The 26517-nt window shown below is 40.8% G+C and overlaps 1 protein-coding gene across 1 annotated transcript; it reads left to right on the top strand.

The window, feature by feature from the left end:
* TBX19 (T-box transcription factor 19) lies at positions 1-26517 on the top strand. The gene is made up of 8 exons (XM_061185749.1): positions 1-197; positions 6210-6474; positions 8500-8634; positions 11947-12008; positions 13211-13272; positions 20648-20839; positions 23093-23228; positions 26232-26517. The coding sequence occupies exons 1-8, from the start codon at positions 1-3 to the stop codon at positions 26515-26517; spliced, it is 1335 nt and encodes a 444-aa protein (XP_061041732.1).

The following is a 26517-nucleotide window of genomic DNA, read 5'->3' as shown; positions in this document are numbered from 1 at the left end:
ATGAGTGAGCTGGGCACACAGAAGACCAGCGATGGCACCGTCTCTCGCCTGCTCAATGTGGTGGAAAGTGAGCTTCAGGCAGGGAGGGAAAAAGGCGACCCTACAGAGAAGCAACTTCAGATCATTCTGGAGGATGCCCCTCTCTGGCAGAGGTTCAAGGAAGTCACTAATGAAATGATCGTGACCAAGAACGGCAGGTGAGTTTATCTATGGCCCTGCTTGGGCTGGCGGGGCTTGGCAAGGGAAACGAAGCCCCTTGAATATTGCAGAGGCTGCCGCTCTTAACTCAGAGGCAGCGGGGTCTGATTAAACATGCTCCCGAGAAGGACAGTCTCCCCCGGCTTTCCCCCAGCCAACTTAATTAATTTCTCTGAGATCATCAGAGAAGTGGAGGGTGAAGCCACCTGTCCTGCGTGCATTTTAAATGAAGAAATTCTGGGAAATTATTATAAAGGGGGGCATGTCCCATGGATTTGGGAAATGCACTCAATGTCAGAAAATAATGTTAATTTTTGACTGACTGTATATCCTGGAGCAGATTATTATTCTTTGAGCCCCAACTCTGTTCAGATAAGGTAAAAGGCAACTTTATTTGGAAGCTGGATGGTTTCCTCTGAAGTGTAGTGAACTTGCCAGACATTTCTGACTAGTTGAAGATTCAGAGGCAGAAAGGCAAATTTAATCTCACTGTCTATCATTGCATCTGCTTCTTCCTGTGTGTTTGTGGTGAGTGTTCATTTGAGATTGTGTTTTTGACGATGTGAGAGCTGTTGCAGTAATAGTTAATGAAACCATAATATACTGACCTGAGAAAAGAGAAGATGCCTTCCTTTTTTTTTTTCATTGCAACAAATTAGGGATTAACTGAAATGGATCTCTGTTGGCATTTCTTGGGTTCTATTAAATCTAGCCTTGCCAAGTGACGTCTAGGTAATATTAGGAGCTTCTATTTAGTAGAGGAGATAAAAATATTTAGAAAGAAAATCTCAGTGCTCCCAGCTTGGCCAAACAGGTCTCAACATTCAGTTGACACTGATCATTCTGTTCACATGGTCACAAAAGTACAAAACGTCGAAAGGCATTTTCAATATGGTTAGTTTCAGCAGAACTTTGATTGTGACCCTTGAGAGAAATTCTGTTCTCCAGTGACAGAAAAGTCCAAGCTAGCTGAACTTCTGGCAGGCTTTTGTCCTTGTGAAAAATGCTTCCATTCCTGATGTCTCACTTTTCCATTTCTGCATAAAATGCACGGTATAGAGAATGAACCATTCCCATCTAGCTGGGAAAATTATGAACTTGAGTGTTGTTGTGTGACATTAAAGTGCTTGGTAAGTAAAACGTGTTCCAGAAATAAGGGCGTTTCAATAAATTGTGATTATTAATAGTAGCAGGAATATCAACCTTGCTTGATGCTTCTATTTTCTCTCTCTAAATGGGTCCCATATTTATTTCATGTATAGGATTTATTATTTTTAAAATTTGTAATTATAATTACACCTGTTCCTACTCTTGCTCTGTATCGACACATTATTTTTGGTAGAAAGAAATAGAAAACATGTTTTTAATTTCAAAGAATCATCCCCAATTTCTAATTGGATTTACTTTCTTCCCTTTCAAAGATGACTGATGACACAATGGTAAAAATTTTATGATGTCTGATGACAGGTTGAACTTTCTGTTCATTATTCTTTGTAGTTACACGAATACTTAGCCTCATACTATCTGTTTGGCTGTCAAAGCAGTCATATATGGAAGTAAAATAAGTACAACCGTCAAGAAAAAATATAGTTCATCTATTTCAATGAGGAATAAATAAAAGTTTCTAAAACCATTATAAAATTCAATTTAATAATATGTCATATTGGTATGTACTTTTATAATTTCAGAAGAGCTTTCTCTTGCCTTTTTGCACCTATATAATTTTTCTCCATATTTAAAACTGAAAAGTCTTCACCTGTTTAAAGTCATTAACTATGTGAAAATTATTCTTTGTAGAGTCTAAGTATGGTCAACGTGGTTATTCTTATTTTCTGTGGAGGTCCTGCTGACATCTCACCTCCTTAGTGAACTGAATCTTTTCTTAGGGTCTCTGAACCCCTTAGCGTCAAGAGTTTGCCAGGAGATAGAAAGTTCCCTTTGTACTTCAGATAAAGAAGGGAAGACAAATCTCTAAGAAATTGATGTGGTTGATAATGAATGAGTGTGGCCTGGAATTACTCTCAATCTCTTAGTTTCTCAGAATAAATTGTTAACAACACTTTCCTGCTCTGGATATAGACACATCTTTCTTGTTTCGTTGTCTTCTTTACTCTCGTCTTCATCTCTTCCCCCTGCTTTTTTTCTCCTCACCATCTATTCCTGTATCTCTCCGTTTTACCCATTTTCCTCTGGTTGTAGAATGATGTCTACTCTAGATGCAGCAGCCCTGCCTTTCACACGAACTCCTGAGCCTGAGGCAGATGGATTTGTGGCCCTTCTCTGGGAGAAAAACATTCCTGGTTGTTAATACCCAGTCCTATGCCCTTTTCATTCGCGTTACTCGCCTGCCCCTGCAGGCAGTTGACTTTCTGACTTTTCTAAAGCTTCAGTGAGGGTAATCAGATAGCTTTTGCACACTTGAGTGTAATTGTTCTGTGTAATAGCAAGTTTTAAAATAGCATAAGATGGGCTGATGAATTAAAAGAGTCATTTTCAAATGGAGACTTATTTATGTGTATAAATAGGAGGCTTGCTTCTGGCATTGATCAGAAGTAGTAAACAGAGATTTTCCCTGAAAATCATTGAATTATCCCCAGAAACTGAGATTATGATGGTTCTTCGTTCCTCCCGCTCCTGTCCCTCCCTCCCCCCTCCCCGTTTTACTATTTCTTTTCCCTTTCCTCTTTTTTTGGTCTTCCCTTCTTTTTTATTTAAAATGCTCACTTATTCATATTCAATACTCTTTCAGACCTAACAATAACAATTATAATACTCGCCTAGAGCTCATTTGAATCACCACTAGTGCATCCAACTTGTAAGTACTTCCTTTCATCTCCATCCTTTAAGCTAGGAACTTATATTTTAGGTTGCAGAAAAAAATTTATTTCAGCTTTCAGTGGCAAGTAAGTGAAATCTCTTGCACCTTTTGTTTTCTCTACGGTAATATCTTCACCTTAGGGGAAAAAGCTATATTTCATGTGTATTTCCATGCAGTTAAATAATTTGATTTCATTTGGATTAAATTTGCCTTGAGGAGATTTTAAGAAATTGGAAGGATTTCTGATGTAATTGGTGTATCCATTTGTTATCATAAAATAAGTGTTAGGATCATTAAGTTGAACTTGCCAGTGATTAAGTGATGTTGGTGCAGTGAGCTAATGTTCATAGTTTCCAGGAATGGAGTTGCAAGAGGAGAGAAAACCAAGGTTGCACATCAGGAAATAATTTTCCATGTCCCTGTAGTCCATGGATATTTTTCTCTGAAGTTTACAATTGCAGTTTAGGAGGATCATATGTATTTGTGTGATCTGCCTCTAACCAGGCTACTTTGGTTTATCGCTGCTCTTCCTATAAGCCTCAACATCCATGTCCTATGTGTACACAAGCATGCGCACTCCAAAAGCTCTGATGAGTGTTTCAGGATTATTATAGTTCTGTGGGGAAATGGAGGAAGGAGTTTACATGTGAAACTTCCTGAATTTTGCCTTTAACCATCTCTGCTGTTTTTTCCCACCTAGAAAGTCTGCTTTATCTCTGCCCTCTTTCTTCCTTCCCACAGACCTCACTCCTCAGAGCCTTCTCCAGCAGTGCTGGCTCTCAAGATCCTCTGTTAGAGATAAAAACTGAAAAACTAGCCTCACAGCAAAGCAACACAGAGTTCACTGGCCAAGCCTAAGCATGTGTGGTTCCTCAAGCCTGGTTTTGGGGAGTGCTTATATGCCCTGCCACATTTGCTTCTCTCTCTCTCTCTGATATGGGGTCTGATTTACATATTTCTCAGCTTCTCAAAGACTCTTAGCCATCTCTGTGGTTAGCCACACCTTGGGAATAAAAGGGAGAAAAGATCAAATTGATAAGAAGTGCAGTTTATCCCTGAAAGCATAGCCTGGTCATGACTGCTGCCCATAAGTAAATAGATAACACATCCCGGTCCTTGTGAGGCCAGAGAAAGAGGCAGGGGGGAGGCAGGAGGAACTGAACTTGGCTTAGAGGCAGGGTGAGTTCCATTGCCAGTTACAAGACTTTTGGCTGGTTGACTGACTTTTATTTACTCCTCATTGGCATAATGGAGATAAAAATACATAGCATCTCTTAGTTCATTTGTGTTGTGATAAAAAATAAAAATAATAAAATCCTTGGCAAATGAAGTACTAGAGAATAAAGCAACAAATGGTTCTACCATGTTTTGGATGTGTCCTTCTAAGAGCCAGGACACCATGGCTTCTTTACTTCTTTACTTTTCTGTTGTTAACAGCTTTATTGTGATAATTTACATACCATACAATTCACTAATTTAAAGTATAGCATAATGTCTTCAAGGTTCATCCATGTTATAGCATTTTTATTGATAAACTACATTTCATTGTATAAATATACCTCGTTTTATTTATTCACTCATCAATGGACACGTGTGTTGTTTCCATTTTTTGACTGTAATGAATAATGCTGCTATGACTGTCTGTATACAGGTTTTATGGGTGTATGTTTTCATTTCTCTTGCATATACACCTAGGAATGGAATTGTTGGGTCGTATGGCAACTCTGTATTTTAACAGAGGAAACTGCAAGACTTTTTTCCAAAGTGGCTGGACCATTTTATATTCCCACCAGCAATGTATGAGGGTTCCAATTTCTCCACATCCTTACCTATGCTTGCTGTTGTTCACCTTTTTTATTATAGCCATCCTAGTGAGTGTGAAGAATGATTTCAAGGGTAGGTTCTGGTTCAGTTTGTTTGGTTTCAACTCCCACCCTTCCTGAATATATGGCCTTAAGCTAGTTTACTTAAACTCACCAAGCTTCAATTTCATTATCTCAGTCACCTACCCTCTAGTACTCAAAGGTACTATCTATTAAATGCTTGCTAAGCGCCATACCAGGGGTATGAAACTTGGTTGGTATAAAATCCTCCAGGGTCTTTGTATTCTGCCATGAGATTAGAAGTGGTCTCTAAGGTAGGACATTTAGAAAAGAGGGGGTGCTGAAAACAGATCCCCATTACGCATCCACAACTGGAGAACTGAGTTGGAAGAGGAACCAGCAAAGGAGTCGGAAAGGAAGTATTGATGAGGTGGGCGAACCAAAGGGAAAAAAATCCTTTCTGTCCAGAGAGCTCAGGGAGCCCATGTAAGTTGAACTCAGGAGACTGAGAAGCCTGGAGGGCTCGAGTCCATCTCTAGATCCATCCCTTGTCATCTGTTGGTCAGTTTCTTCACTTAACATCTGTACCAATTCCCATTGTACCTCACCTCAAAACCAGGCACCTCTGGACACAGGAGGTGCTCTTCGTGACCCTCCAGTTCCTCATCTGTGCCCATTCTGCTTTTAACACTTCCGCTCCTGGCAGCCCCTTCTCTTAGCAGTGGACACATTCCAGTTTCCCCCTTTTCATTCTCCTCCCAGCCTCGCCAGAAGCACAAATCCTGAGTGACTCCCCCTTATTCCCTTGGATATCTCCTTAGTTATTGTCTTAAAAGCTAAAGATTCCCTAGACCAGTACATTTTAAGCTCTAATGTTCCAATGACTCACCCTTCACTCACTTTACCACAAAACCATGTTTTCCCTATAACGCTATTACTATTATTCAGAACTGGTGTTCTTTGTGAGACGGAGAAGGGCTGCTTTGTGTCATTAGCATGAGAATCTGATGTAGGCTGGGAGGAAACCTCTGGAGAAAGCTCTGAGAACCTGGCATCTGACTATATACCTTAAGCTTAAGCTTCAGGAGGTACTTCATTCTAGTCAAATGACTAGATCAGTGGTTTTCAGACTTTAAAATGGAGCACAACATTTAAAAGTAAAACCCCAATATAAAATACATTGGTAAAAAGAGGCTCAGCTGGACTTGGGGCCGCTGGCCTGGCCCCTCTTTATTTGGCCTCCCCCGGGGCATTTTCTGCACTTCTGCACAGAAGGTCTCCTCTGAGTGGAGAGAGGGCTGGACAAGCAGGGAGATGTCCCTAACACTCTAACATCCTTCCTGTGGCTCAGTTTCTGACTTTTCTTTTAGACGGATGTTCCCGGTCCTAAAGATTAGCGTCACAGGGCTGGACCCCAATGCCATGTACTCGCTCCTGCTGGACTTTGTCCCAACGGACAGTCACCGCTGGAAGTACGTCAATGGGGAATGGGTGCCCGCGGGCAAGCCAGAGATCTCCAGCCACAGCTGTGTCTACATCCACCCGGACTCCCCCAACTTCGGGGCCCACTGGATGAAGGCGCCCATCTCCTTCAGCAAAGTGAAGCTGACCAACAAGCTCAATGGAGGTGGGCAGGTACGACTGTCGCCCGGCCACCCTAACCCCACAACACCAATCAAGAAATATCAAGGGTGCATTTAGGCAATTAGGAGGTCCTCACCGACCTCTTCTCTCACGGAAGCCAATTATTCCCCGGAGTCCAAATGTGAACAGGAATAAACAGCTCTTAATTGGTGCTTTCAGTTTTTAATGGACTTCCTGATGTTAAGAGAGAGTGAGAGAGCGCAATAGTTTACTTAATCATCGGGGGCCTTTCAGAGTTTTGTCTTGTGTGTGGTGCTTTTTACCCAGCTGGGGAGGAGGGAGATATTTGTGGGTACCAGGGTTTTGTTATTCCCTCTCCCCTCTTTTTGGTGTAAGTGGCATGTTGGCAATAGACAACTACCTTAATAAAAAGCTGCTCCTAAATGAAATAATTGCTCCCTCCACTTGGGCATTATGATAATTATCAATAGAATATTGAATCAGCTTTGGGTTTTCAGAAAAAAATATCCAAACAAACCTTAAATAAGGAAGGTTTTATTTAAAGTCTCCAATTAGAGTAAACAAGATTTTGAGGCTTTTTACTCTTTTGTTTTCTCTGGTAGGATTGTGAACGCTAGTGTACCGTGCAAGGTTGTTATTTGGTTTATAAAATGTAGACTGTTTTGGGGGATTAGAGACACAGCTGGGAGGAAGAGGTCTTGTTCCCCCAGATTTCCCTTTGGTCAGCCTCTTAGCCCTCAGACTTCTCACCCCTTCTCTGATCTCTGTGCTTACCTAGCTGGGACATAGGGGTTCTTGTTTTAAGAGCGGAAGTCATCCACCTAAGTCTTTGCAATATTCAGAAGGTTCCAGTTATTTATTAAAACAGGAAATTGAAAAGTAAACTATTATTCCCTCCCAGATTTCACAACATGAGATTTTCAATAAACCTCTGGTTTGAATCACAAAGAGTGGATTTTATGTAGCCAGCAGATGTCAGCTGTCATTACACTTTAGGCAATGCAGCCCTTGTCAGGATTTTGAGATATTAAGATTCTTTATAGGAAGAAGAACAGTATGTTTTTTTTTGGTTTTTTTTTTTTAAATTAATTAATTAATTTATTTATTTTTGGCTGCGTTGGGTCTTCGTTTCTGTGCGAGGGCTTTCTCTAGTTGAGGCAAGCGGGGGCCGCTCTTCATCGCGGTGCGCAGGCCTCTCACTATCGTGGCCTCTCTTGTTGCGGAGCACAGGCTCCAGACGCGCAGGCTCAGTAATTGTGGCTCACGGGCCCAGTTGCTCCGCGGCATGTGGGATCTTCCCAGACCAGGGCTCGAACCCGTGTGCCCTGCACTAGCAGGCAGACTCTCAACCACTGGGCCACCAGGGAAGCCCGAACAGTATGTTTTTTTTTTGTTTTTTTTTTTTATAAACAGTTTCACTTAATTTTTATTTATTTATTTATGGCTGTGTTGGGTCTTCGCTTCTGTGCGAGGGCTCTCTCCAGTTGTGGCAAGTGGGGGCCACTCCTCATCGCGGTGCGCAGGCCTCTCACCACCGCGGCCCCTCCCGTTGCGGAACACAGGCTTCAGACGCGCAGGCTCAGCAACTGTGGCTCACGGGCCCAGCGGCTCCGCGGCATGCGGGATCCTCCCAGACCAGGGCTCGAACCCGTGTCCCCTGCATTGGCAGGCAGACTCCCAACCACTGCGCCACCAGGGAAGCCCCCAAACAGTATGTTTTAACAGAGCAAAATCCACATGATTGTGCTGAAAATGGGAGAGAAAAAAAAGGAAGCCAGGATTTTGGCAGAAAACTGAACACCCTTTAGACCAACCCACCCCTCACCCTCCTATAAGCAGCTCCAAAGTTAGGCTCCCTAAGAGCTTCTAAAAATTATCCCCTCAATAATTTCTCAGAGAGGTGGAGGCAGCTCAGGCGACCAGGAATTCGGTGTGTGTAGCCTTAACCGAGGTAGGTAGGTGCTGAGCTTGGGACTAACCAAAGGCGCTGGGTCATCTGTCACTTGTGATGCCCCAGGCTTTGCATGTCCTCTCTCTCTCCTTCCACCTCAACAGATAATGTTGAATTCTCTGCATAAATATGAACCCCAGGTTCACATAGTACGTGTTGGAGGTGCCCATCGAATGGTGATGAACTGCTCCTTCCCTGAAACCCAGTTCATAGCTGTGACTGCCTATCAGAACGAGGAGGTGAGTGTGTGTGTGTGTGTGTGTGTGTGTGTGTGTGTGTGTGTAGGTGTCGCCTGGGAGGATGTGGTAGGACTGGGTGGTGGTGCTTTTATTGCCATGACCAAGCTTGGATGAAAGATTGGTTTTCCAGGACTCAGATACACTCGGCAGAGGTGAAGTTAAACAGTGCGGTAGTCGCTTTCCACACCCTCCTCCTTGTTTGCCAAAGGCCCGCCGCCAGTGCTTCTTCTCCTGGTGCCAATAAGGCACGGCTGTGCATTGTAATACAATTAGCAGAAACGCAGAAGTCTTTGTCTCCAGGCCCTTGGCCTACAAAGAGCTGCATGTCTCTCCTATTTTAAAGCAAGTCTGTGGGAATTGATCCAATCGCGCACCTTCTTTGAGTTTGTGTTATGCTCTCTGTCCCACTTGTTAGCTTTTCTGGGGCACACGTAGGTCTTTTCCTGCTTAGCTTGAGCCACTCTGGTGGTTAGAGCAGAGTAGCCAGAATCTGGTCTCCGTGAACTCTGTGGGAGCAGGATGTTTTGGTCCATCCACATACTTTAGGAGTTTCCAGGCCTGCTGGTCACCAGGACACCTGATGGGTTGGATTCTTTTTTTTTTTTTTTTTTTTTGAATTTTTATTTATTTATTTTTGGCTGTGTTGGGTCTTCGTTTCTGTGCGAGGGCTTTCTCTAGTTGCGGCAAGCGGGGGCCACTCTTCATTGCGATGCGCGGGCCTCTCACTATCGCGGCCTCTCTTGTTGTGGAGCACAGGCTCCAGACGCGCAGGCTCAGTAGTTGTGGCTCACGGGCCCAGTTGCTCCGCGGCATATGGGATCTTCCCAGACCAGGGCTCGAACCCGTGTCCCCTGCATTGGCAGGCAGATTCTCAACCACTGCGCCACCAGGGAAGCCCGGGTTGGATTCTTTTTGATTAAACTTAAAAATTTTTTTTACTGGAGTATAGTTGATTTACAACATTGTTAATTTCTGCTGTACAGCAAAGTGATTCAGTTGTACATATAAATTCTTTTTTATATTCTTTTCCATTATGGTTTATCTCAGCATATTGAACATAGTTCCCTGTGCTATACAGTAGGACCTTGTTGTTTATCCATTCTATATGTAATAGTTTGCATCTAACCCCAAACTCCCAGTCCATCCCTCCCCCACCCCTAAAAAATTTTTTTAATGGTAATACATGTTTATTAAAAAAAACCCCACATGATAAACACATAGTACAGAAGTATGTACAATGAAATAAAAAAAATAAAAGGTAAAAATGTACTCTTTCCTTCCTGCTTTATCAATCCATCTCCCCCGGGGCACTACAAATAATAGCTTAGAGTGTGGTTTTTTTTCCCCACACATATTCTGTGCATTTATAAATATATATGAGTGTATAGATTTCCTCACACAAATTGGTTCATGTTCCTATTACTCTGCAATTACTTTTCTCCCCGTATTTAACAGTGTATTATGAATATCTTTCTATGTAATTAGATTTAGGCTTATCTCCTTTTCTGAAATGCCTGCAAAGGATATATCATAGTTCAGGCAATCAGTTCCCCACCAATGGACATTTAGGTTTTTCCAGTTGTTTTATTTTCTATGATGAATAATACTGCAGAGAATATTAAGCACCCAGAAATGGAATTGTTCTGTTGAGGAGAGTGTGTGTTTAGAACTGTGATAGACAAGGCCCCATCACCTCCCTCCAAAGGGCATATCCATTTACAATCCCCACACCATTCTCAACGTTTGTGATTACCTACTTTTTCAGCTTTCATAATTCGATAGGGCAGAAAAAAATGGTATCTTATTGTTGCTTTAATTTGCATTTCTTTATTTGGAAGCTTTAAAAGATTTTTGGGATCCCACCCAGCCAACTGAGTCAGAATCTCCAGTGATGGTGCCCAGAATCTGTAGTTTTAAGAGTCTCCTTAAAGGATTCTGATGATCATCCAGGTTTGGAAACTGCTGCCTTAGTGCCTACAGGTAAAACTAGTTGCAGATTTAACTCACACCACAGATGTGCAGGGAAATGTAATTTCTCTTCTATAGGTAATCTGGCCTCTTGGCTGAGCCCCTGTAGCAGGTCAGTGGGAGAGAAATTAACTAAATATCTGATAATTTAAATAGGCCCTCAAGTACTGCTCAGTTTTTATAGGCTGAACCACTTTGTCCGTCAGATTGCCCTCCTTCCTCTGCTACTCTCTGTAGGATGGAGTCTGGGTCTATGAGGGGAGGGTGGGTTTTTGTGATTTTGGAAAGTAAGGAGGAGTTGGGGACCACATCCTGGCCTCCTCTGGTCTCTGGGCAATTCCCCTTATCCACTTACATGCTGCCTGCTCTCTTAGTGCGAGGCTGGTGGAACCTGTCATCTGGTTGCTCTCTGGGTAAGTGCTCAGAAGCTTTTCCTGGACATGGGCTGGACAGTTCCCTCTGAACTACAAGCAGGGCTAAGGCCACACCTCCAGCAAGCTACCAGCCTGATGCTGTAATTCTGGTCTTGAACATGCCTCAGGGGAATCAAGCTCAGGAAAATCTAACCTCAGAGCCTCCGTCTCCTGATGATGTATCCCTGCCAATTCGATGTAGATGCACCCTGAGAGAAGAGTGGCCACAGGGGTGGATAAGGGAGCCAAAATCTTCCTTTATTCAGCAAATATTTGTTGAGTATTACTACATGCTGGTAAAACTGCACTGTCCTCAAGGCACTTAAATCCCAGTGGGGAGAGATGAAAACCAAATATATATATATATTTGGTCAGATGGCTCTGAAGAAAAATGAAGCAGGCTAAGACCAGGGGGGATAAAGAGTGACAGTGGTTGGAAGTGATAGTTTGTTTTTTGTGTTAACATGGCCCAAAGGGTTAGTGATTATTTAAGAGTTAGGGAGTTGATACTAGTCTGTACTCAAGACTCTAGAGGCAGGTTCTCACCTGTATAACTCTCCTCTGTGTCTCAGTGACTGGAAAACTAACTGACAGATGGTAGGTGTTCAATTGTTGTTGAAAAGAATGAATGAGTAATGGAATGAATGCTGGGTTTGGCACATCAGGCTTGTGCATTTCTAATGCTTTGTCCTTTCTTTGCTCACTTTATACTATATTTGCCATTTTTACCACATGTGACAATAAAACGTTTCTTGTTGGACAGTACAATAGTGATTTTGTGCAGAAGTAAGCAAAGAAACATGGAAAGGGAGAAAAAAAGAGAAAGGAGAATTATTCTGATTTTACAGAAATTCACAGGTGAAGATAAAGGGTTCTGTCTGCCCATGCATGTTCTACTTGCACTAACACTTCTTGTCTTTGTAAACACAAGATAACAGCTCTCAAAATCAAGTACAACCCTTTTGCCAAAGCCTTCTTGGATGCTAAGGAAAGGTGAGTAGAGAAATTTCAGTGAAATCTTATGATTTCTGCAAATGTGAAATTTATAATCATCTTGAAAGAAACTAACTAGTAGCACTTGCATTACCTTTGATAGAAGCGTGTTTTTAATATTCAATTCAATGTCCAACAAAATCAGCAAAATAGAACAAACTCATAATTACGTGTCCCTTATAATATGGGTCCAGGAGATCCCGGAACTGGCCATGTTTAATTAGCCCTGTTTTACTACAGATTCTTAAAAGTAGTACAATCCCATTAAAAAAAAATAAGTGATTTAAATTTTTAATAATTCACTCTGTCCTTCCTACAATTATCTGAATAATATGATTTCAATAAGTTTTTTTTAAAAAAAACTAGATTTCACCTAGGAAAGGTGAGTAATTCATATGAGTTATTCATAAAGGTGAGAGGCTCATGTCTTTCAGGTCTGAGAGAAGAGAAGTCAGAGACTTTTGGGGGTGTGAATGATTTCCTTTGAAATGTTCAGATTTTATTGTCTGTTTCAAATCTTTACAGTAACTCCTATAACTGTCTAATTTTTCCTTTTCATCTTAAAGGCTCTAGATTAATAGACAGATATTTACAGTGATGTGTCACAGGGGTCTGTCCTGTCAATACTTGATTTAATTTTGATGATGTAGAAGAAATAACTGTTTCAGATAAGAAGAGTAGTATAATAAAAAAATACTTAGGACTTTGAGTGAGAGATCCTAGCTTTGAGTCCTGGCTTTGCCATTTCCTGGCTTGCATAAGTCAGTTTACTTTTCTGGGACCCATTTTTTAAATCTGCGAAATGGGCGTAGTAATACTCTCTCACAGGATCATTGGTGGATCTAGCATATCACAGATGTGATTGTGCCCTGAAGTCCTATGCAAATCTTAGCTATTGTTATTGTTGCTTGAATTTTGTCAGCAGGAGCACTGACCACAAATCAGTAAGATCAAGCTAAATAGGGATAGGTGTAAATAAGGTAAACTGGAGTGACTATAAAATTGCAATTCAAATAGCAATTGCACAAGTAGATAAAGCAGAAGGATATTGTGGGAAAGATAATAGCTTTGAGGGAAAAAAAGGTGTTTGATTTTCTTATTCCAAGAAATGTATTGCTCTCCAAAGAGAATCTTGGGTGTACTTGATACTAAACTTGTATAATAAGCTGGACAACCATGGTGCACTCTCATTGCTCTTTCAGGAACCACCTCAAAGATGTTCCGGAAGCTATGTCTGAGAGCCAGCATGTGGCCTATTCTCACTGTGAGTTGGGTGAACACTGGGTGGGAGGGGCCTGGGGCTACACAAGGAGCCTCTCCACCACACTCAGACTTTTTACCTGTCATGACTGCTTCAGGCTTGTCCCAAATCTTCTATCAAGACCCAACAGGTTATTTCTTCCACTCAAGACAAGTATATTCCCTTGCAAGAATTCCCAGAGAGAACCAGTGCTCCTGGGGGGCTTACTCAAATCCTAGGCAGGAGAGAAGAATGGAAATAGTAAATTTCTTAGACTCTCATTTTTGTGTCAGTGAGGCTAAACAGCTCATAAAAATGCATTCTGGGTGTACCTCCTATCCTTTACACCCCGCTCTCGCCTCTGTTTTGGATTTCCCTTGTTCTTAGTACTTGCTAGTTTTTGAGTTGTTCACTGTTGCAATGCCTCAGGAAGGCCATCGCTTTGCATATGAGGAAGCTTCTGCATTTGTTGACTGGAAAGCTGCAGTATTAGTGGAATAATATACCTGGGATTCTGCAGGTAGGTTGGATGTTCCTGACAGGGTGCCACCCTCTCCATGTCTCAGATCAGAGAGAAGGTCCCATGGTGGAGCAGGTCCTCTAAACCTGCAACAGTAACACAAAGTCAGTGGCATCAGTGTCTGAGATACTCTTTAATTTAGATGATAGTGGCTTGCTAGGATTCCTTCTGCAGTTTTCCAGCTATGGTATTCCTTACTCTCTCCTTCCCCTAAACCTCAGTGCATTTTTCATTGCAGAAGTGGCAGTATAGCCACATAAAGAGAAGCAGCTCTCAGAAAAGCATTTTAAAAACTTTTCTCAGGAGTCTTTTTTTTTGTCTAGTTACCATAGAAAATTATTACAATATTATTGACTATATTCCCTATGCTGTACATTTCATCCTCATGACTCATTTGTGACTGGAAGTCTGTACCTCTTAATCTCCCTCACCTATTTATTTCCTCCCCACCCCCCTCTTCTCTGGTAACCACCTGTTTGTCCTCTGTATCTATGAGTCTGTTCTGCTTTGTTATGTTTGCTCATTTATTTTGTTTTTTAGATTCCACGTGTAAGTGAAATCATATGGTATTTAACATTTTTTATCTGACTTATTTCATTTAGCATAATACCCTCTAGGACCATCCATGTTGTTGCAAGATTTCATTCTTTTTTATGGCTGAGTAATATTCCATTATGTCTATATCTATCTATATATAGATATAGATAGATCTAGATATATCTATATCTATATCTGTATCTCTTCTTTATCCATTCATCTCTTGATGGTCACTTAAGTTGCTTCCATATCTTAGCTATTGTAAATAATGCTGCAGTGAACATAAGGGTGCATATGTCTTTTCCAATTAGTGTTTTTGTTTTCCTTGGAAAAATACTGAGAAGTGGAACTGCTGGATTGTACAGTAGTTCTATTTTTAATTTTTTTAATTTATTTTTTTAAAATTTTTATTTATTTGGCTGTGTCAGGTCTTAGTTGTGGCACGCAGGATCTTTGCTGCAGCATGCAGGATCTTTCATTGTGGCACATGGGCTTCTCTCTAGCTGTGGTGTGCGGGCTCTAGGGTGCGCGGGCTCAGTAGTTGAGGTGCATGGGCTTAGTTGCCCTGCGGCATGTGGGATCTTAGTTCCCCAACCAGGGATTGAACCTGCGTCCCCTGCATTGCAAGGTGGATTCTTAACCACTGGACCACCAGGGAAGTCCCTATTTTTAATTTTTTGAGGAAACTCCATACTGTTTTCCATAGCGGCTATACAAGTTTACATTCCTGCCAACCGCTCACAAGGGTTCCATTTTCTCCACATCCTCACAAACACTTATTATTTTTTTGATAATAGCCATTCTGACAGGTGTGAGGTAATATCTCATTGTGGTTTTGATTTGCATTAATCTGATAATTAATGATGTTGAACATCTTTTCATGTATCTGTTGCCCATCTGTAGGTCTTCTTTGGAAAAATGTCTCTTCAGTTCCTCTTCCCATTTTTCAGTTGGGTTGTTTGCTTTTTTGATGATAAGTTGTATGAGTTCTTTGTATATTTTGGATATTAACCAGATATATCATTTGCAAATATCTTCTCTCATTCAGTAGGTGGGCTTTTTGTTTTTCTCTGTGCAAAAGCTTTTTAGTTTGATGTAGTCTCATTTGTTTATTTTTGCTTTTGTTTCCCTTTCCTGAGAAGACAGAGCCAAAAAAACAATATTGCTAAGACCAATGTCAAAGAGTGTACTGCCTATTTTTTTCCTAGGAGTTTTATGCTTTCAGGCCTTCCATTTAAGTCTTTAATCCATTTTGAGTTTATTTTTGTATATGATATGAGAAAGTAGTCCAGTTTGATTCTTTTTCATGTAGCTGTCTAGTTTTCCCAGCACTGCTTTTTGAAAAGACTATCTTTTCCCCATTGTATATTCTTGCCTCTTTTGTCATAGATTAATTGATCATGTAAGTATAGGTTTATTTCTGGGCTCTCTATTCTGTTTCATTGATGTATGTGTCTGTTTTTGTGCCAGTACCATACTGTTTTGATTAGTGTAGGTTTGCAGTTTAGTTTGAAATCAGGGAGCATGATACCTCCAGCTTTGTTCTTCTTTCTCAAGATTGCTTTGGCTATTCAAGGTCTTTTGTGTTTCCATACAAATTTTAGAATTATTTGTTTTAGTTCTGTGAAAATTATCTTTGGTATTTTGACAGGGATTGCATTGAATCTGTAGATTGCCTTGGGTTGCATGGTCATTTTAACAATATTAATTACTTCAATTTGTGAACATGGTGTGTCTTTCCATTTGTGTGTGTTATCTTCACTATCTTTCATCAATGTCTTATAATTTTCCAAGTACAGGTCTTTTACCTCCTTGGTTAGATTTATTCCTAGATACTTTATTCTTTTTGATACAATTATAAATGGGATTGTTTTCTTTATTTCTCTTTCTGATAGTTCATTGTTAGTGTGTAGAAATAATATTTCAGTATATTATTTTTGTATTTGGCAACTGTACTGAATTCATTTATTAGTTCTAGTAATTTTTTGGTGGTGTCTTTAGAATTTTCATTATATAGTATCATCTGCAAACAGTGACAGTTTTACCTCTTCCTTTCAAATTTGGATTCCTTTTATTTCTTTTTCTGGTCTGATTGCTGTGGCTATGGACTTCCAATAATATGGTGAATAAAAGTGGCAAGGGTGGGCATATTTGTCTTGTTCCTGATCTTAGAGAAAATACTTTCAGCTTTTCATCATTGAGTATGATGTTAGCTGTGGGCTTGTCAATATATGGTCTTAATATGTTGAGGCATGTTCCCACTATGCCCACTTTGTTAAAAGTTTTTATCATAAATGGATGTTATATTTTGTCAAAAGCTTTTTTTTTGCCTCTATGCAGATGATCATATGATTTTTATTTTTCAGTTTATTAATGTGTATCACATTGATTGAGTTACAGATATCAAACCATCCTTGCATCTCTGGGATAAATCTTACTTGATCATGTTATATAATCCTTTTTATATATTGTTGAATTTAGTTTGCTAATTTTTTGGAGCATTTTTACATCTATGTTCATCAGAGATATTGGCCTGTAATTTTCTTTTTTGTTGTTTTTTCCTTTTTGTTTTGTTTTTTAATTTTCTTGTTTGTGGTGTTTTTGTCTGGTTTTGGTATCAGGGTGATGCTGGACTCATAGAATGAGTTCAGAAGCATTCCTTCCTCTTCAGCTTTTGGGATAGTTGAGAAGGACAGGTGTTAACTTTTTAAAATATTTGGTAGAATTAAACTGTAAAGTGGTCTGGTCCTGGACTTTTGTTTGTTGGGAGTTTTTTGATTACTGATTCAATTTCATTACTGGTAATCAATTTGTTCATATTTTCTCTTTCTTCCTGATTCAGTCTTGGGAGATTGTACATTTCTAGGAATTTATCCATAGAAAAAGCACTGTTTAAGTGACCTGGAATAAAAAGCATTTTTGTATAGGATAGGATCACATGTGGAACCATACCTTTTCAAAGTTCATATGTTGCAGTCTTCTCAGTAAGCTTCTTAAGGTATATACCTTATATGTGGCAAACTACATGGACAAAAGTCTGGTTCTGTGGGACCACTTGCCTAACTTTGCTCACTGGACACCTGAATCTTGATTCTGTTATTCAGGTAGGGATTTCTTGGGCCACGTGTCTATACAAAAATGAGAAAATGAAGATAACAAAAGGATTTGTTGAGAATGACTGACATACATTTTGTAATATGAATTCTGTACAATTTGCTTACTTATACTTAAAAAGTATTAAGCAAATGGTTTTTAATAAAAGTTCCATTTCCATATTACTGAAGCCCTGGTGACAATCCCTAGTCAATATTCTTAAGGAACATCTCTGGTGTGTCTGAATCCTTATCTGTGGGCCCCTCAGTTGAGAGCTAGTCAGTGAAAGGATGTGCTTCTTGTTCCAGGGCCTGTATTACTAAGTCTCAATCTTTTCCCATGAATTCACTTGAAGTAGAGCCTTCTATTCAGAATGTTCACTAAATTTTTTTTATTGTGGCAAAAAACCATGACATAAAATGCACCCTCACAACAATTTCCACATGTACAGTATAATATTGTTAACCACAGGCACATTTCAGTGCAACAGATTCCTAGAACCACCTGCCTGCCCCCCGCCCCCATTCCTGCATGACTGAAACTACATATATTAACCAAACTACATCTCTTCACATCTCCCTCCCCACAAAGCCCCTGGCTACCACTGTTCTACTTTCTATCTCTATTTGCATATCCTTTAGATACCTAGTGTAAGAGGAATCATGCAATATTTGTTTTTTTGTGACTGGCTTCTTTTGCTTAGCCTAATGTCCCTCAAGGCTCATCCATGTTGTATCTTATGACAGGATTTCCTTCTTTTTTAAGGCTGAAATAATATTTACTTGCATGTATATACTAAATTTGCTTATCCAATAATCTGTTGTTGGTCATTTAGATTACTTCTACCTCTTGGCTACTGTGAATAATGCTGCAGTGAACATAGGTTTGCAAATGTCTTTAATTCTCTTGGATATATACCCAGAAGTGGGATTGGTGGATCATGCAGTACTTCTGTTTTTAATTTTTTAAGGAAACTCCATAGTGTTTTCCATGACAGCTGCACCATTCTGCATTCCCACCAGCAGTTCACAAGGGTTCTAATTTTTCCACATTCTCACCAACACTTGTTGTTTCCTATTTTGTTTTTTTGGTCTTTGGATAGTGGCCATTTTAATAGTATGATGTGATATCTAGTTTTGATTTGCATTTCGCTGATGAATAGTGATGTTGAACATCTTTTCATATACTTATTGGTCATTTGTATATCTTTGGAGAAATGTCTATTCAAGTCCTTTTCTCATTTTTAATTGGGGTTTTGTTGTTGTTTTTATTGTTGAGTTGTAGGAGTTCTTTATATATTCTAGACATTAATCCCTTATCAGATATATAGTTTGCCAATATTTTCTTCCATTCTGTAGATTTCCTTTTCACTCTGTTGATTGCTTCTTTTGCTGTGCAGAAGTTTTAAAGTTTGACATAGTTTGTCTATTTTTGCTTTTGTTGTCTGTGTTTTGGTGTCATATCCAAGATATCATTGCCAAATCCAATTTCATGAAGTTTTCTCCTGTGTTTTCTTCTAGGAGTTTTATAGGTCTTACATTTTTTTATTTATTTGTTTTAAGTTAAGTTAAATTTTTTTATATGGTGTAATATAAGAGTTAAACTTCTTTCTTTTGCATGTGGATATCCCGTTTTCCCAACACCATTTGCTGAAGAGACTATCCTTTCCCCATCATGTAATCTTGGCACGCTTGTTGAAAATTATTTGACCATATAAGCGGGGTTTATTTCTAGGCTCTCTATTCTTCCATTGGTCTATATGTCTTTATGCCAGTACCATACTATTTAGAGTATTGTAGCTTTGTAATGTGTTTTGAAATCAGGAAGTGTGAGGCCTCCAGCTTTGTTCTTATTTCTCAGGATTGTTTTGGCTATTTGGGGTTCTTTGAGAGTCTATATGAATTTTAGTATTGCTTTACATTTCTGACAAAAATGCCATTGGGATTTTGATAGAGATTGCTTTGGGTAGTATGAACATTTTAATAATATTAAGTCTTCCAATCCATGAACATAGGATGTCTTTCCATTTATTTGTATCTTCTTTAATTTCTTTCATCAATGTTTAGTAGTTTTCAGTGTACAAGTCTTTTGCCTCCTTGGTAGAGTTTATTCCAAAGTACTTTCCTCTTTTCGATGCTGTTCTAAATGGAATTGTTTTCTTAGTTTACTTTTCAGATCGTTCATGGTTAGCGTGTAGAAATGCAACTGATTTTTGTGTGTTGATTTTGTATCCTGCAACTTTGCTGAATTTGTTTATTCGTTCCAAAAGTTTTCTTTTGTGAAATATTTAGGGTTTTCTACATATAAGATTGTGTCATCTGTGAACCGAGATAATTTTATTCTTCCTTTCCAATTCGGATGCCTTTTCTTTCTTTCTTTTCCTTTTTTCCAATTTGCTCCAGTACTATGTTGAATGGAAGTGGTGAGAGTGGATATTCTTGTCCTGTTCATGATCTTAGAGAAAAAGCTTTCAGTTTTTTACCATTGAGTATGATGTTAGCTGTGGGCTTGTCCTATATGGCCTTTATTATGTTGAGGCAATTTCCTTGTATTCTTTGTTTGTTGAGTGTTTTTATTACGATAGGGTGTTAACTTTTGTCATATGCTTTTTCTGCATCAATTGAGATGGTCATTCACAAACACATTTCTGTGAAATATTTTGCAGTTTTCCAAAATGTGTCACAAAATTCTTGTCAAGTTGTCTAGCCAGCTCCCTCTCTTTTTGCTTTCAGAATCCTCTTTGTGGGGTGGTGATGGGAGGGATCATGTCTCCTCATGCTTGGAGTGAGAACTAAAGATACCTTCCCACTGGGCAGAAACAGAGAGGCCTTCACTCTTTCTGGGTAACCAAATTAAACATTCGGTAGCTGTAGATCAGTGAGTAGGATATACATCTAACACCTCCTTCTTAGATTGACTTTTAATTTAATCCAATTAAGTCAGAAGCAACTTAACTTTTGCACTTCTATTAACTTATACATTCAAATAATATTTTATATAGCTGTGACTCCACAGTATTTCTTAAGATGTTTTCCAAACTTTGATAGGACCCGTCATCCACTTCCAAAGAAGCCAACTTTGCTGCTAACATAGAAGGGGAGTGGCAGTGGGGGTGGTAGTATATAACTCCACGCGGACAGACATTGTGTCATTCACACAGAAACATAACTATGCAAAGTGGCTGGTAACCTGATTTTGGTGTGGAAGTTCACAGAGTCATTCTCTGTGTCTTCCTCTTGTCTCTTCTAGTGGGAGGCTGGATCTTTTCCAATCCAGATGGAGTATGCACAGCAGGAAACACCAATTACCAGTATGCTACTCCTTTGCCTCTGTCTGCTCCCCACACCCACCATGGCTGTGAGCACTATCCTGGCCTCCGAGGACACCACCGGCAGGCTCCCTACCCTTCTGCGTACATGCACAGAAACCATTCTCCCTCAGGTGTGTGACTCTGCTAATTAAACCCTTGGGGGTGTGGGTGTGGGTGGTGGTGGTGAGAAATGGATAAACAGCTAGAAATGGGGAAATCTCTGAAGATAGAATCCCTTTCATCTAATATATGTAATATTGTGTATTAATATTTTAATTTTTTATTTTATATACTAATAGTTGATTATATAGTTACAACATTATTAGTGTTTTGTAATTATTTCAAATAAGTACAAAAACTGGGAGACACCCAGTTTCTAATGGTTGTGAAAGTCCTCCTCCCTGGGAGCTGGTGTACTGAGCAGCTTCAGGCTGCCTCTCTAAAAACCAAGTTAAGTCGTGGGACTCAGACCCTCAGCTCATTGCCCTCACATGGCTCTTTTCTACATTTGTAGTGTATGGCTCAGTCCTGGGAATACTGGGCCCAGTATTGGAGAGCTATTAGGAAGGTCTCTGGGAAGGTGGATGACTCTACATCTTTGCTTTGGTCTGATTCAGTTGGAGGCATGCAAACTCAACCTTGATAACTTTTGCAATCTGATTATTTTTAAGCTGATGCTGTTGTTTGTGTAGTTTCTTCCTCATTGACTGCTGCCTTGTCTGCCTTGGCCTTGTGTAAGCCCAGATCTTGCCTGGTTATTAGATTTGTATGAAGGAAGGGAGACATGAAACCAAGGGTTGATTTCTCATTCAGTTATTCATGCAGCAGATATTTATTGAGGGTTGACTATGAGTCAGGTTTTGTCCATGAACAAAATAGATTAATACCTACCTCTCATAGAGATTCTATTCTCATATGGGGAGACTGACACTAAATGAAACAAATAGGTAAAGTTCATGGCATGGGAGATGGAGGAGAGTGTTAAGGTTCCAGCCTCAGGGACACCCTGAGCTCTGTACCTGCAGAGGACTTTGCGGGTCACCAGCTACCTGTCCCTGAGCCCCATCGCCTGCTACTCCCAGCAGCCTTGACAGCTGCTGCCACAAAGGGAGAAGATGTAGCTTAATGTATCAGAAACTGAGCAGGGTTCTCATCTACTTTCTGGTTCTTTCCCATGGTCAGCACACAAAACACATCTGAGCAAATGCTATGCACCAGGCACTCTTCTAGGCAGTGGGGCTAGGAAGGTGATTAAGGTCTAGTTTCTTCCCTGAAGGAGCTCAGTGCTACACGAATACATAAATAATTAATCCTAATACAATGTAGTGAGAGCTCTAATGTGGTCCTCGGACCTGCAGCATCTCCTGGGAACTTGTTAGAAATGTAGGCTCTCAGGTTCTCCTTCTGAAAGAGTCTTCAGTTTAACAAGATCCCCAGGTGATTCCTATGCACGTTAAAGTTCGAGAAACATTCTATAGAACACACAAGCCAAGGTGCTATGGGAATGAAAGAAAAAGAGCAGCTAGATCTACCCAGAGGGCTTAACGTTTAAGTTGAGATTTGAAGAATAAATAGAAAAGGACAGGGGTGGGAGTGGGCAGGGGTGAAAGAGGGATGACATGGGACACAGGCAGAGGTGAAGGGCATTCCAGCTGAGAGAGTGGTATGAGCAAAGACACAGAAGGAGGAGAGAACCTAGGTTGTCTGGGGAATAGTTTGGGAAAAGAGTGTAGAGGGAGGGGGGCGAGGTGGTGGATGAAAGAGCTGAGGCTGATGAAGTTGCAAGGGCCACATCATGAAAAGGAGTGACGTGGCCAGGGATATACATGGAATCCTCTTCCTCTCTTTCCTTTTTCCTCTCCTTCCTCCCCTCCTTCTTTTCCTTCTTCCTCTCTATTGTATAGGCACTATTTATGCAAATGGCGATTCAAAGACAGAAGGCACTATTCTTGAGATGTTTAAATCTCCTTGGGGTTGCTGAGAAAATAGGTCCTGGTCCTCAGAAATCTCATCTGGGGCACTGGTGGTCCTTAGGCTTGTCTTGAGATGATGACATGGCCCATGTTAAAGGGGAGGTGAGTGTGGTGACATGAGTTAGATCTGTGTCATAAAGGACAAATCCTCCCACCTATCTGAGCCTCATCTGTAAAATGGAGATGAGAAGTCATTGCTGTGAAGATTAAAAGATGAACGGTACGTGACATATGGCTGACACTGAATTAACCTAAGTTCCTCACTCCTTTCTGTGGCCTTCAGAAAGGACTAACAACTGTTGGCACATGTGGCACAGGCCATGGTTATATCTTGACCTAGGATAATGTCATTGGTCACCATCTTTATGTTTTCCATGCTCCATCAATTGAACTGTTGTTATTTCCCAAAAGTGAATTTGATAGAAAGCTCCAGCAATAATCTGCAAGTTTTCTCTGGAGCTGACAGCTGGACTTCCTTATCCTCCACACCCCACGCCAGCATCCTGTCTGTACCTCACACCAGCGGACCAATCAATCCAGGGCCTAGGTAAGACCAACACCAGCAACTTGCTCATTGGTCTTGAGGGTTTACTTTAGCACTGGGGACTCAAGTTCATTCTTTTTCCTGGGGTGGCTTGGTCTAAGCTATTGTCCTGACTTCTAAGCCACTAGGAAGTGAAAGTAACGACAGGATCAACCTTTCATCCCTGGAGGAAGGGTGGTGGGAAAGCACTTGCTCAGTCACGTACTCTTTTCTTTGTAGCTTTCGTATTTTACTTTTAGAAGGGAAAAGATATTATGGCCTGGAATCATTTATCTCGAACCAGGAAGAAATACTGTGAACTGTGGTGGTAGCAGATAGATACTGAATATAGGGGAACTGAAGGGGAAAAGTGTAAATACACACTGAGAATTCAAGACCCTTGATTGTCCATATCCTTACAAGTTGTTCATTCTAACAGGGGGACAGATTTTGGGTGTCCGGGCCTCAACCCAGGCAATAGGGCTGAGTGTAGCTTGTAGGACCCATGGCATAACTCTCACACCAGAGACCTGCATTCAGTTCTGACTGGAAATCCGCATGGTGGAGGGGAAAGGGAAGGGGCCTGGAGTCTGACAAATGTGGGCTTGAGCCCCAGTTTTACTTCTTATTGACTTTGTGACTTTGGGCAATTTTCTTAGCCTCGCTGAGCTTCAGCTTTCTTATCTGTAACATGGCAATAATGTGAGCTACTCTGTAGAGTTATGGTGAGCACCAAAATTAGAAAAAGCATTACAGTGCGTTGTAAGCAGTAACATTCTATCAATATATACATGTCAGCTGTTATGTTCAATATAAGTATGCAGAATTTTGAGAAGGTCCAAAAAGGGATTCAAAATTAAAAGATGTCCCATCCTTTTTTTGGCGGCAGAGGGGGGAGATGGTAGACGACTTATGACTTGCAGGTCTAGAAAAAGTTTGGGGAAGGTAGAACTTTGATCCACAGCGGTGCTTCTCACACTTTAATGTGCGTTAGAATCACCTGGGATGTTGTTCAACTGTACAGTCTGATTAATAGGTCTGGGTTGAGGCCTGAGAATCTGCATTTTTAACCAGCTCCCAGGTGTTGCTGTAAACTGTGATCTTGATTTTGATGTTAATGTCGCTGGGGCCCCCTAGGGTCTAGTGTTGTACTGTTCAATGCAGCAGCCCCCAGCCGCCTCTGGCTCTGGACCCTTGAAATGCAGCTGTTCCGAACTGAGATGTGCTGTTAAGTGTAACACACAGAATTTTGAAGACTTAGTACAAAACAAAGAATAAAAATCTCAACAATTTTAAAATACCGAATGCATGTGGAAATGATAATATTTTGAATATTCTCAGTTACATAAAATATTATTAACAATAAGTTCATTGCTTTCTTTTCATTCTTTTTCTTTTTAAAATGTGGCTACTCAAAAATTTAGCCTATTGGACAGTGCTTGACTGGAGGACCTCAGGGAAATGCACTGACTGGGGCTGTGTAGAAAGTGAGGGAGACAGTGTCCTTGAAGATATTAAACAACCATGTGCCAAGTTTTGTACTAGATCCTTTATGTAAGTCATTCATAGGATTCAAAGACATCCATAAGGCTGCTATTAAAATTCCTATTTTCCTGATGGAGAAACTAAAGCTCAGAGGCATTAAAAACTGCCTGAAGGTCATACAGTAAGTAATGTAACTCAGAGCCCGTGGTTTTCCCACTGGCCCAGGAGACATCAGAAAGGGGCTCTGATGCCTGAAATTGTAGAAGAGTCTCTTCTGGAAACTGGGGAATTGGGGTCAGAATCCCAGCAAGCTGAGCTGGCTAAAAACAAAAACAAAAACACCAAAACCCCAAAGCCTGGGTTTCTGCAGGTTTCATATGGTCCAGTGAGGTCTGTGGTATCTGAACTACGGCAGAGAGTGCAGGGTGGCATTGCTACCTCTGGCTTCATCAGTGGCATGTTTAACCCATTGCTGACACTATAAAGGTTTTGCTAGAGAAAAACAAATGTGTTCAGTACTGACATTAGGTAATGAGCCTATTATCAAGCAATACAGTATCAGGCAAAATGGGGACTCTGAAAAGTCAGAACATGGTGAGGGCTAAAGCACTGGAGGTTATTCTGCCTGTGTCAACTGTAGTCATTTTCATCTAGGTTCTATGTTAAGGTGCAAAATTGGCTGCACATTACAGTCAACAGAAAAGCTTTAAAAACTTCTGATACTGCATGCCAGACTAATTAGATCAGAATCTCGGGGGATAGAACCCAGGCATCAGTATTTTTTTAAAAAAATTCGCTAAGTGATTCCAGTGTGCAGTCAAGTTTGTGAACCAGTGACATAGGATAAGAGAGGTCCAAGAAAGTGGTACAGCTCCCCAGCCTTTCTACCAGGGACCAGAGCTGACAGGTAGAAACCTGGAATGGAAGAATTAATTATAAGAACCATCATTTACTAAGTCCTATGTGTTAGACATCACATACTCATTTTCTTATTTAATCCTCATAACAACATCTGTAAGGTATGTCTAATTATCACTCCAAATCTTGAGGATGAGGAAACTGAGGCTCATACATTAAATAATTTGATCAAAGTCACAGAGCTAATAAGTGGTAGTGCAAGGATTCAAACCTAGGTTTTCTGACAACAACGTGTCCTGGCTATTAGGTCACATCACCTCTCTTGGTCAGTGAGGGATCTTACTCATAGATCATACTGCCCAAATATCTTCCTTTCACTCCCCTGTCCATTTACACAGGTGGCAAGTGAGGCCTAGAGAAATAAAATGCCATGTTCAGCTAGAGGTAGGGCCAGCATCAAAATGCAGGTCTCAGGACACGTAATCATATGCTTATTCTACTACATCTTGCTGCTTCTCTGCAGAAACTGGGCCTGTGTGTGTCAGAGCTAGAAATAACGCCATGGTCAGATGCCCTCTTCCTAGACCTGTGCCCCTCTCAGCACTGCGTGCGTGCTTGTCAGGTGGCAATCCTTCCTGGGTGTGTCGTCAAGCATTTTCTCTCTCTCTCTCTGTTTCTCTGCAGCCCCTACCCGTGCCTGTGGACCATCAGCAACGGTGGCGGGGGCCCTTCTGGGTCGGGCTCAGAGGTGCATGCCGGCTCCCCGGGAGCGTTTCTCCTGGGTAATCCAGCTGTGACTTCGCCCCTCTCCACCCAGGCACCTGCTTCGGCTGGTGTGGAGGTTCTGGGGGAGCCCTCGCTGACCAGCATCGCTGTGTCTACCTGGACAGCAGTGACCTCGCATCCCTTCTCAGGCTGTGGTAGCCCGGGTGGGGGTGGGCGCCATTCTCCCTCCTCACTGGATAGTTAA

The sequence above is a fragment of the Eubalaena glacialis genome, chromosome 3 (genome assembly GCF_028564815.1).
Source record: "Eubalaena glacialis isolate mEubGla1 chromosome 3, mEubGla1.1.hap2.+ XY, whole genome shotgun sequence".
Lineage (NCBI taxonomy): Eukaryota > Metazoa > Chordata > Mammalia > Artiodactyla > Balaenidae > Eubalaena > Eubalaena glacialis.
The sequence above is the reverse complement of the archived record's forward strand: the minus strand, read 5'-3'. Positions and strand labels throughout refer to the sequence as shown.